The sequence below is a fragment of the Microtus oregoni genome, unplaced genomic scaffold (assembly GCF_018167655.1).
Source record: "Microtus oregoni isolate MIOR12 unplaced genomic scaffold, Mior012 000015F_ref0000493, whole genome shotgun sequence".
NCBI classification, from domain to species: Eukaryota; Metazoa; Chordata; class Mammalia; order Rodentia; family Cricetidae; genus Microtus; species Microtus oregoni.
In genome coordinates, this window is record NW_024543074.1 from 28032349 (window position 1) to 28044839 (window position 12491).

Below are 12491 nucleotides of genomic sequence, written 5' to 3' on the forward strand. Positions count from 1 at the left end.
CAGAATACTGACAATACTGTATACATAATAAATAAATAAATCTTTAAAAAAATGTTTACTGAATGAAAACGGAAGGGCATGACTGCTCCTGGGTACAGTAGAGGAGAGGCTTACTGTAGGTAAAAGGGAGGGCATAGCCAGAGACAGGGACATCTGGGAGAGTCCAGAATGAGCATGCCCCTGAGCTGGGCCTCAGGAAGAGTGGGGAGGGGAGAAGAGAGGGTGAAGAGCCAGACCAAGAGGCCAGGAGGGCAAAGGGTAGATGGAAAAGGGCAGGTAACCAAAATGGCTGGATTGTATAGGGAAAGGGAGCTGGGGAAGGGGAGCCCAGCCCCTGGGCTGGAGAAGTTTAGGGTGGGTAGTCACACCCTGTAGAGGTAGAAACTGCTCCGACGAAGCTGGCACCCACTCTGATATGTTAAAAGGCCTCTCAGTTATCTGTACAGTTGAGACCTAACACTCGCCAGCAACTGAAGTAATCCTTCACTTATTTAAAAAGAAATGTTTGGCCATGTATGGTGGCACATACCTTTAATCCCAGCACTAGGGAGGCAGAGGCAGGCCATTTCTGTGAGTTCGAGGCCAGCCTGGGCTACACCAAGAAACCCTGTCTTGGGGATGGGTGGGGGGAGAAATTGCCAATGGCTGGTTGTAAGAGAAGCAGACAGAAGCTATAGACATGCGCGTATACATGCATGTGTGTGCATATGCGTGTGTGTGCACATGTGTTGCGTGTGTGAGCATGTGTGAGCGTGTGTGTAGTTTGACTGCAAGCAGGGTGTGTTGTTTTCACCTGAGAATATTTTGTTTCTGCAAGTGAAGTGGAAGGGTTAGGCTGGGACTAAGCTGTTCTTTATGGCTTAGAGCTACTTGCCCAGTATGCCTGACTCAATTCCTCATGACCTCACGACCTGAGGCTATTACCCAACAGTGGGAAGGAGTGAAGTGGGGGCTCAGTTGGTAAAGGTGCTTGGTGCAAAGTCAGAGGACCTGAGTTTGATCCCCAGGACACACATGGTGTGAGAGCCAACTCCAACTCCTACATTATCCTCTGACATACACGTGCGCGCACACACACACATAAATGTAAAGAAAATTAAATTAAAAATTGCTCATCTTTCATCACTGGCACCTTGAGAGCACAGTATTTTATTTCCAGAACAGTAACTATTTGTTAAGAAAATAAGAAGCCGGGAGTCGGGTACAAACAGAAAAACTGGTCTAGCTACATCTGCAGGCACTCCTTCCAAAGCTAAAGCAGAATTGGGAAAGGGTGCTCAGGCCAGCTTATACCACAAAGGAGGAAATTGAGCAATAAAAGTATTTTATTCCAGGTAAGCGGAGGGTGGGTAGTCCACTAAGACTTCTGGAAATGAGGTATTCACGGGAGCCCACGGAACTCACTAAGCTGTGTCCTGCAAGAAAAAAGAGTAAAGATGCAGCGAGAGCAAACAGGATCCCCTCAGCTCCGCTCCACGCCCTGCCCTCTCACCTTCTTCCGGCAGTCGCCACAGAATATGCCCAAGGTTGCGTTCACCACCTGTATTCCACACAGCACTACTTCCAGACTTGAGGCGACCACCAGCAGAGAGAAGAGTGTCACGTTCCAGGGTACCACCTTAGGCGGCTTCTCACATAGATCCCATAGAGTGTCATTGCGCAAGTAAGAGCCTCTGTGGATGGACAGGGTCGTTTAGGAGAGTCTGATCACACAGCAGGCCCTACCACCACCCAGGGCAAGGGTCTACTAAGATTTGCAAAATTCGATGGGTCACGCGGAAGGACCGGTCTTTCTAGAAGCTCGGTCTGGTCCATCATCTCTGGACCAGGTAGGAAGGCAGGTGCGGAGAGGCACAGAATGGGGATGATATAAACACGGAGCAGGACTTACTGGGTTTCTAGGAAGTGGTAGTCCCACACGTTGTCTATTAAGCATTTGGGTCCGATTCGAAGCCCCGCTCCTGACACCGAGAGGCAGTAGAGGCCACCAAGTATCCCAAAGGCAGAGGAGAACACGGAGCGAAACATCTAGATCCAGTGTGGAAAGGTAAACTAAGTAGGCCTGCCTCCTCCCTTGGACGGCCACTCGTGCCCTGTTCCTCTCGCAAATGTCAGCACTTCTGTCCAGCTGCCTAAAGCTACGTTTCCTTTTTATTTATTTATTTATCTATTTATTTATTTATTTAGAATATTTTTGAATCAGTCTTGGAACTTGGCCAGTTGTAGACCAGACTGGCCTTGAACTCACAGAGATCCTGCCTGCCTCTGCTTCCCAAGTGCTGGGATTAAAGGCATGCACCACCACCGCTGCACTGCGGGTTTGAGGCTAGGCGAATCCTAAAAGTCCTCTACTGCAGAGGTTCATGGGGCTTCTATGACCCGCTGGTCAGGTTCATTTGAGACCCAGGACTGGGAGTGAGGTAGCACCTGAGACCTCATAGAGGTTGTCTGCCGATGATGGTGCTGGGGTTCGATGGGGAAGGAGTCAGAAACCAAACGTCCTAATTTGGTTCTTACCCTGCAGCGGTTCCCACAGCAACCTGCACCACAGCAGCCCTTCCCCCCTGCGCGGACGGCCGCGATTCCTGGACACAGCGCCTGTGGGATGAGAGTTGGTGGTGACAGCAGGTTCTCCCAGGTTCCCAAGGCTGTGCTTGCCTTGTCCATGTCCTCGCGAAGCTGCCCACGATGCCTTCAGCTCTTTGAACTGCAAAACCTTATCTGTACCTCTCTGGGTCAGTGTTGCACTCAACCTTAATTTATCATTATTCATACGCCCGTCTTATCTCTCTCCAGATTGTAGCTTCCTGGAGGGTTAGGTCCAATATATTACACCTATCTTAGACAAAAGATCGCCATCAAACGTTTGGGTGAGGAGGTGGCAATATTATATCCTCCACATCCATATTGTCGCAGGGTGGGTGCCTGCTGGATGGGAGGCAGGACCTCCATCCCACTCTCTGAACTGATTGTTTTCTCAGGATACCCGTTTGTCACTTGTGAAGTGGATCTGCAAGATCTGTCTCAACAGACTCTTCTCAGGACTGACGGAGACAACGGGAAGATTTCATGTCATGACCGGCTCAGAGAGAAGGCCCCCGTGCTGATGCGCACCTTCAGTGGGTACAGTGAGCGGGAATCATGGCCGAGTGTGCTAGAGTTTGCACGGAGACTCTGGTGTGGATTCCAGGATTTCCTAGTAATCAACTTCTAATCTTTTACTTTCTCCTCGTCTCCTTTATTCTGAAGCACATACCCTCCAGGTAACCAATCAGCTGTCCCCCTGTGCTAATAGTCACTTCCGGGTACCCAGAGAGTCATCTCAAACTCCCCAGGGACATGCTCATTTGAATGTCTGAGTTAACTCAACTTCAGGAAGCCTCATACCGATCCCACACGGTCCCCCCAGTTCATTTGCCTTTTGTCTTTCTCGTCTTCAGCAGTGGACAATATCCACCAATTCACCAGGGCTGCAAGATTTTAATCCTCCTATACCAGGGCGGACTCCAAGTCTTCTGTACTTTTTCTCAATAGCTTCTTAATCTTTTTCCGCTCAGCCCCTTCTCCCTTTCCTAATAGATTTTAATCGCTCTTACCCTGTGTCACCCCAGTCTCCATGCCACAAGCTAACACTTGACTAACATTATTTAATTGCCCTCTTAAAAATATTTAGTTGCCCTTATCTGCTCAAGTCCTTTGAGGTATCTTCAGAGATACGCTAGGCTGGTGCGTGTGTGCGTGCATGGTGTGTGAGTCATGCGTGCACGTGCTGTCCGTCCTGTAAATCCCAGTACTCATGGGGGTCAAGGGCTGAGACTAGCTTGTGCTACATAGCAAGTCCCAGGCCACCATGGGCTACGTAGTAAGTCTCACAAAGCCTGGACTACAGCAAGTCTTTTGAGACTCCGTTACTCTGCCCCCAACCTCATGTACCACAACAGCCTTCGCCTTTGTACCTCGGTCCCACCAAGTCCCATGCTTGGCTTACCTTGCATCAGTGGAATTCTACAGCTATTTTGTTGCTGTTTTGTCTAACACTGAGGCTTGAACCCAGGGCCTTGTGCGTGCCAGGAAACTAACTGTACTATCACGGGGCCCACCTCCATCCCATTTTTCTTTTAAATTTTATTAATTTAATTTGAGACACGGTCTATTCTAGTCTACCTGGCATTTAACTTAGGACCCTCTTCCTCCAGAGTGCTGAGATTGCAGGTATACACCACTATGCCTGGCTCACCCCCCAACACACCCCCTTTATCTTTCTCTCTTCTTTCCCCTCCTCTTATCCTCTTTTCCCCCCCAACAAAGTTTCCACTATCTAACACTATTCAGGAAGGATCTGAATGTCAGATCCTCCTGTCTCGGCCTCCTGAGTACCAAGAGTACAGGCGTACGGCACCAGGCCTGGCCTCCAGAGATGGCTTGATCAAGAGAAGACAAGTCTTGACTGGCATGCGCGCTACAGAGGCAGTATTTTGTTCTTCTTCAGGGAAGTGACTGAAAGTTTTAGTTCTGTTGTTAGTAGCAACCTCAAAGAAAGACCTGCTTAGTTCAAATGATTTATCAGTTCTCTCTTCCGTCTCCTGTCTCACGACAGTTCTAAGGACAATATCAACACTTTCTTGCTTAGCCTTTCGGTTGGGTGATGTCACTTGTGCCATAACAACTTGAAGACACCTAGGTTTTTTTTTTTTGTTTTTTGTTTTTTGTTTTGATAGAGTCTCACTGTGTAGCCGCAGTTGGTCTGGAACTTGATATCTAGACCACCACACTGGCCTTGAACTCACAGAGATCCTGCAGCCTCTGCCTGTGCCTCCTGAGTGCTGGGTTTAAAGGTACATGCCCCATGCCTGGATAGCATTGCCTTTTTTTTTTTTTTTTTTTTTTTTTTTTGGTTTTTCGAGACAGGGTTTCTCTGTGGCTTTGGAGCCTGTCCTGGCACTAGCTCTTGTAGACCAGGCTGGTCTCGAACTCACAGAGATCCGCCTGCCTCTGCCTCCCGAGTGCTGGGATTAAAGGAGCATTGCCTTTTTGATTTATTGATTTTTGTTCAATTGTTTGTTGAGTGTCTTGTCTTGAGCTTGCAACAGTTCTCTTTGCCTCAGTCTCCAAAGTGCTAGAATTACAGGTCTTAGCCACCACATCTGGCTCTTTATAGGGGCTGGAGAGATGGCTCAGTGGTTAAGAGCACTGACTGTTCTTCCAGAGGAACTCACAGAGATCCTCCTGCCTCTGCCTGCTGAGTGGGATTAAAGGTGTGTGCCACTATGGTTAGCAAAAATCTTTTCTTTTTATCATTTGTTGAGATCAGGTTTCTCTGTGTAGCCTGGAACTCACTCTGTACACCAGGCTGGCCCTGGGCTGGGCTCTGAGAGAGACTGTGAGTGTGTGTGTGTGTGTGTGTGTGTGTGTGTGTGTGTTAAGCTGTGTATTAAGCATGGTGGCTTGCACCCATAATCTCAGTACTTGGGAGACAGGTAGATGGCTATAGCGTTAGTGTTTAAGGCCAGCCTGGGCTACATAGTGAGTTCTAGGATAGCCTTACTTTATAGAGTAAGACTCTATCTCAAATAAAACCAAAACATTTAAGTTTCCCTGAGATGATAGATGTGTGGCCCTGATTGATCTAGAAGTCACCATGTAGACCAGGCTGGTCTTAAGTTCACAGAGATACATCTGTCCCTGCCTCCTTCTCCTGAGTGCTAGATTTAAAGATATACCCCCATATTCAACATGGTTTTTGTTGTTACTGTTGTTTTTGTCTTAAGGTAAGGCTGTCCTGGAACTTGCTCTGTAGACCAGGATGGCCACTAATTCAGAGACCCATCTGCCTCCTCCTCCCCAGTGCTGGGATTAAAGGTGTATGTCACCATCACCTGGATCCTAGAGGTTTTAAAATAAAATAACAAAAAGGTGGAGACTTAGGTACGGTGGCCTATGTTTATAACTCCACCAAGACTCTGTCTCAGAACAAGAGAAAAGCTTCAGAGTTTCCAGTGGTACTTACAACAGGTTCAAATCACTCACTGCGCCTTTCAAAGGTGTATGTGGTCTGACCTCTGCCCGCCTCAGAACTCATCCCATCCAACTTCAGCACTGCTGGCTGCCTGGTTGAGCCTTAAATGTAGGGCCCCTGTTTGTATGTATGTATGTATGTATGTATGTAATGCCCTTCTTTTCTCTTTTTCTTTTTAAAATGTCATCTGGCTGTCAGTTGTGACATCATCTCATAAAAGCTTCCTTGGAAACTCTACAAAATTCGTCCCCAAGTTGGAAGATTGGCTCAGAGACAGAGCAGGGTTTGGTAGGGTCGATCTATAATATCAAATAGAAACAAGAAGACAAAACAAGTGCCTCACTTGCCCTAAGAGCTCTTTGCGATGGTCCCTGATTTTGTGTGTGTGTGTGTGTGTGTGCGTGCGTGCGTGCGTGCGTGTCTGCCTGCCTGCCACAAACTCTCTACTTCTCTGCCTTGGTTGCTAGAGTACTGGCCTTACAGGAATGGCTGCCATGCCCCACATCATCTTGCCATTTATTTGCTTCATTTATCCAGCATGTATAAATCGGACACCTCAAAAGGGAGGCAGACCTTGCTCTCATGGGGCTTCTATTCTTGCTTCCTTGGCACCTTTTGCCCCGTCAACACAACACAGCCATTAGAAGAGCATAATAAGGTCCTTCATGAGAGGATGTTGGGAGCTCAACCTGAACAGATCTATGAAAGCAGGCAAGCTCGATTGGGTAGGTGAATCGGGTGCTTTAGGCTGGAGACATCCTTGATGTGACTCTGGGTGAGAGTGTGGGCCTAAGAGGAGCAAGAGAGCTGAGAGAGCATTTGAATAGAATCCAACCACCAGAAGCAGGGGGTAGAGCTGAGTGATACCAGAGGGCAAGGGGAGAGGGCTGCTATCAGAGAGATAGCTCCATTCGGCTAATAAAGATGTGGCCAGCAGAGGGGACCAAAGTGCAAAGAGAATTTTAACAGCCAGCTGTGCTAAAGATGGGAAGCTGTGCTAGGGAGATGTTTGTCTTTAACCCAGGAAGGTGATACACTGGGTTAACCATCCGAAAGTTCACCCAGTGGTCAGGCATCGTGGCACACACCTGGACTTGAGCGGCTGAGGGAGGAAGATTTCAAGTTCTAGAGTGGCCTGGGTTATGTAGTGAGTTCTAGGCTAGCCTGAAGTACAATCAGGATGTTGCTTCTAAATAAATAAACAAACAAACAAAAAGTAAAAAAAAATGAAAAAGAAAATTCTTTAAATGAGGGGAATTGGAAGATAGGGGAAAAATCTAGAATATTTGTCTCTCTCATTCCCTTGCCCCCCCTTTTTTTGGTTCTCATTTTTTCAAGACAATACTTTTCTGTGTAACCCTGGATGTTCTGAAACTTGCTCAGTAGAGCAGACTAGCTTCAAATTCAGAGATCCACTTGCTTCTGCCACTCTGGAGTGCTGGGACTAAAGGCGTGCACTACCATGCCTGGCTCTTCTTTCACCGTGAATAGATCTTAGTCTGCAGGAGACTAGGGCATCTACTCTGAAATGCTGACCTAGGCCCAGGATTGTTATCCTTAGCACAGACTGGGGGTCCTGGAAGGTGGGCCCAGGAGGAGCGGCCACGGAGGAAAGGGAGAGCAGCAGGGAGCTGGCAGGTGGAGGGACTGATCTGAGCCATCAGCGTGGACTGAGGTTGTCCATTGCACCCACTCTCACTAGTTATGACACTGCCCCGATAACCACCCACACAACCAGCTGTTCCCTTGGCTTCCACCTTCATCATGAGGTTTTCTCAGCCTGTGCTCCCAGAGGGGAAGGAGAACAACGCCTAGAACTTGCTCCCACCTCCCACCTAGTAGAGACTTCTTCATCTCGCTCACCTCAGACACTCAGCTCAGGACCCTAGAGCTCCTCCAAGACCTTCTACAGAACGATTAGGGTGTGTGAGCTGATGGACAGGTTCCCCCGTCCCCACCAAGCCCTTGCTACACCCTCCAGAGCAAACTGGTCCTTTCCCCTCCTTTCCTCTCTGTCCCATCCACTGTCCCAGGTCAGGCGACCCAGGTCCCTGGCCAAAGATCCAGCATTCTCACCATCAGGCCTCCTCCAATGAAGCCACCCATGAGCCAGACTTGCAAGCTGAGGTTGTCGGTCCAGGTGGTCTCTCCATTAGGTACCAGCAGGAGGGCATTGGCTATGATGCAGATCAGGGAGAGAGGGATGAGGGAGAGCCCCAGGCAGCGAGCACATTTTCCTGTACACATGGCAGTGGCTTCAGGAAAGGCAGACACGAGTGATAGTGAGCGGGAAGTGCCAGGGTCCAGAGCAAAATAGCCTGGAGCTTGGGACAAAGGTCGGGGGAGAGGAGTGGCGGAGCCTGGTAGAACCACAGTGATAAGAGAAGAGAGGCCTGGAGGAGGTGGAGGGGCTGCAGCTGGGTGAGCCGAGGAGGAGGATGTGGTGCTAGGGGACGTGGGAGCTTGTCACACAAAGGAAGTTGACTGGGGTCAGCGTCCTTCTTCCTTGGTCTGTACACACCTTTCCACAGCACTTCCTCAGCTATGTGAAGCCTGAGCTGAGCCCTCCACCTCTGGAGGTCCCAGTTGTTTCATTTGTAAAAAAACAAATGGTTGAGCAAAGCCACTGCCTTGAGAGGTGGTTGTAAGGGTTCCGTGGGACCAGGTAGAGGGTCTGTCACCAAGGAAGCATAGGACAGAGGTATGGTGGCTTCATTTCTGCCCCACAGGGAGAGACTTTTCTGTAAAGAAACTGAAAAGCCTACAGTGGAGCCAGGCCGTGGCGTCCGCCTGTGACTCAGTTACCCAGGAAGAACGTGCATGTGCGGTTGAGACTTACCTAGGTTATATTGCGAGGCTTTGTTTAAAAGAACAAGAGGGATGATAATGACTTCTAGTCTGTTTATTTCTTCTCAAAAAATTGTTTTGTCTTTTTTTTAAACACAGTTTCACTGTGTAGCCCTGGCTATCCTGGAACTCACTCTGTAGACCAGGCTGACCTCAAACACATGGAGATCTGCCTGCCTCCTCCTCCCGAGTGCTGGGATTAAAGGTGTGGGGCCACTGCCACTCAGCTCTCAAATTTTGCTTCTCAGAGTGGGCTCAAGCATTCCATCTCTGGCTTCAGTGATTCAGTGAGGAGCCAAAGGAGTTTCATTTGCTTCCCCTTTAATTTTAGTTTTATGTATATGAGTATTTTGCCTACATTTGTGAACCACTTGTGTGCCTGATGTCTGAAAAAGCCAGAAGAGAGCATTAGAGCCTCCAAGACTGAAGTTACAGGTGGTTGTGAGCTGCCCTGTGGGTGCTGTGGGTGCTGGGGATCCAACCTGGGTCCTCTGGAAGTGACCAGTGCTCTTTAACACTTTGCCATCTCTGAAGCTCTTTCTTTTTTTTTTTTTCATTTTTTTTCTTGTGTTTTTGAGACAGGGTCTCACAGTGTATTTCCCAGGTGTCCTGGAATTTGCTTTGTAGACCAGGCTGGTTTCAAACTCACAGATATCCTCCTGCCTCTGCCTCCCGAGTGCTGGGATTAAAGGTGTGCACCTGGATGCTCCGCTCCCATTCTCATTTGGTTTCACTCACGCACTGAGAACAAAGAAGTTCTGGTTTCGCTGAGGTGCTGAAGATGCTCAAGATCCTGGCAACCTGCCACCATGAGAGAAGGCCAGCCTGTTGGAAACTGCAATCCGGAGGGGATAACAAGGGATATAGAGAGAAGCCGTGATGACACTGTTGAAACCTGGACACACGGCCTCGTCAGAAGTCTGGTCGTCCCTGGACACACGGCCTCGTCAGAAGTCTGGTCGTCCCTGGACACACGGCCTCGTCAGAAGTCTGGTCGTCCCTGGACACACGGCCTCGTCAGAAGTCTGGTCGTCCCTGGACACACGGCCTCGTCAGAAGTCTGGTCGTCCCTGGACACACGGCCTCGTCAGAAGTCTGGTCGTCCCTGGACACACAGCCTCGTCAGAAGTCTGGTCGTCCCTGGACACACAGCCTCGTCAGAAGTCTGGTCGTCCCTGGACACACAGCCTCGTCAGAAGTCTGGTTGTCCCTGGACACACGGCCTCGTCAGAAGTCTGGTCATCCCTGGAATGCTTCAATGGTGTGAACTGGTTTGAGTTATGTTTCTGCCAGCTCTAATATAAGAAATCTATTTTTATCTTATTTTGGCTTTTTGAGACAAGGTTGCACTATGGGGATCAGACTGGCCTCAAACTCACTATCCTCCTGCCTCAGCATCATGAGGGTTGGGATTATAGGCAGGCACACTATTCCCAGTGAAGGAATCATTTTTTAAAAATTATTTTTATTTGATGTATGAGTGTTTTGCCTGCATGTATGTCTGCATCCGATGTTCAGGCAGTGTCAGAAGAAAGTGTCAGAGCCCCTGGAACTGGAATATCATAAGGCTCTTAGCAGCCATGTGAGTGCTGGGAATTGAACCCGGGTTCTCTAGAAGAGCAATCGGTGCTCTTAACTATTGAGTCATCTCCCCAGCCCCTGAAATCGTTTTGGCTGCGTAAATTCCTTAAGCCTGTACTTCCTTAGGACCTAGTGGTGGAGAGTGTATGGATTCACAGTTTCCGGGCGAAGACCCGGATCGTACCCTTGAAGCTTGGTAGCACTTGGTAGCAAGTGCTCTGTGTCAGAGAGAAATGAGGGTTACAGCAAACACCCTGGGTCCTCACAGAGCACCTGCCGACAGCACCCTAGGGTTCTCACAGAGCACCTGCCGACAGCACCCCAGGGAAGGAGGTGTCTAGTCGGGGGCCTCTGTTGAGTCTCCTGCCCAAATCACTACAGACACGTGGGGAATGGGGAGAAAGAGGTGCCAGTCAAAAATAAACGGCAGAATCCCTGCTCTCTGTGGGCCAGAGGGACTGGGCAGAGAACAGCAGTGAAGACTCTGTCTTGAAGGAGAGGATGCCTGGAAAAGCAAAGCACTTTGAACTTTCCCCATCTGTTCGAACTGTTTGCCTCTGACTCATAAATAATTGCACGGCCGCTGATATTTGCCATCGCTTCTGATGGCTCGTTTAATGCTTTCACAGGAGTGCCAGTGCGGAAGGCCAGAAGTAACAACGCTTGCTGATTTCAGCACCCAGGAGAGAGAGACCGGGATCCTACAAGCTTGAGGGCAATCTGAGCTACATGGTGAGTTCTTGGCCAGCCTGAGCTATGTGGTGAGCTCCCACACAGTTAGGGTTATGTAGTGAGATCTTGTCTCAAAGTAAACGCAAAACAAAACAAAATTTCCAAAGAGAAAGAGATGAGGGGGGAAGTGGATCAGTTTGAATGAAGTATAAAGACACGAATGTATGAAAATACCATCATTAAAACTATTACTTGCCGGGCGGTGATGGCACATGCCTTTAATCCCAGCACTTGGGAGGCAGAGGCAGGCAGATCTTTGTGAGTTCAAGGCCATCCTGGTCAAAAAGCACAGGACAAGCAGGGTGGTTACACAGAGAAACCCTGTCTTGAAAAGCAAACAAAACAAAACAAAACAAAAAAACCACACACACACAAAACCATTGCTTGTTATATCAACTTAAGTTTTTTTTTTTTTTTTTTTTTTTTTTTTTTTTTTTTGGTTTTTCGAGACAGGGTTTCTCTGTGGTTTTGGAGCCTGTCCTGGAACTAGCTCTTGTAGACCAGGCTGGTCTCGAACTCACAGAGATCCGCCTGCCTCTGCCTCCCAAGTGCTGGGATTAAAGGCGTGCGCCACCACTGCCCGGCCATTAAGTTTTTTAAAAAAATATATTTCCCTTTTCTTTAAAGTTTTTCATTCTCTTGTGCTTCTGGAGCACATTTTAAAGCTGAAGCAACAGTTGTTTTTAAACGCTGTGGATCACTCTTTAGTGTGTCGCTCTGTCTCTGAAAAACCTCAGACTGCCTGTCCCCTCTGCAGCCTCCTCGGAGGGCTCTATACAGATGCTCACCGTGCCTGGACTGCCTGTCCCCTCTGCAGCCTCCTCGGAGGGCTCTATACAGATGCTCACCATGCCTGGACTGCCTGTCCCCTCTGCAGCCTCCTCGGAGGGCTCTATACAGATGCTCACCATGCCTGGACTGCCTGTCCCCTCTGCAGCCTCCTCGGAGGGCTCTATACAGATGCTGAGCCTTGTGAGTTCGGAAAGAAGGGAACTACTCTAAATCTTCAGCCCTCCCTGTACCGATGCCCTTTCATCCGCCAGTTTGTAGTCCCCCCTGCTAGAAGAGAATACACCTTTACTCCATGGGCAAAATGGAATGTGGGCAGAACCAACAAGATCTCAGTACCAATACACATTAAACAAAAATAAATCTTAAACTTTTTTTAAAAAATGGAATACTCTATGGCTCCATGTTTCTCTATCATTGTCAGCAGAGGAACATTCTGGGCCAGCTACTGATCAAAAAAAAAAAAATGTGTAAGATTAAAGGAAAAATCTCTGGTTGAATGCCAATCTATATGTCACCCTCTAGC

General features: G+C 48.6%; 1 protein-coding gene across 1 annotated transcript; it reads right to left on the reverse strand.

Annotated features, from left to right (window-relative positions):
• Positions 1-1112: 1112 nt before the first annotated feature.
• On the reverse strand, positions 1113-8289 carry Tm4sf5 (transmembrane 4 L six family member 5). The gene is made up of 5 exons (XM_041665772.1): positions 8093-8289; positions 2518-2598; positions 1892-2028; positions 1493-1673; positions 1113-1415 (listed from the first exon to the last, which is right to left on the reverse strand). The coding sequence occupies exons 1-5, from the start codon at positions 8261-8263 to the stop codon at positions 1404-1406; spliced, it is 582 nt and encodes a 193-aa protein (XP_041521706.1). The 5' UTR covers positions 8264-8289; the 3' UTR covers positions 1113-1403.
• Between the last annotated feature and the right edge of the window lie 4202 nt (positions 8290-12491).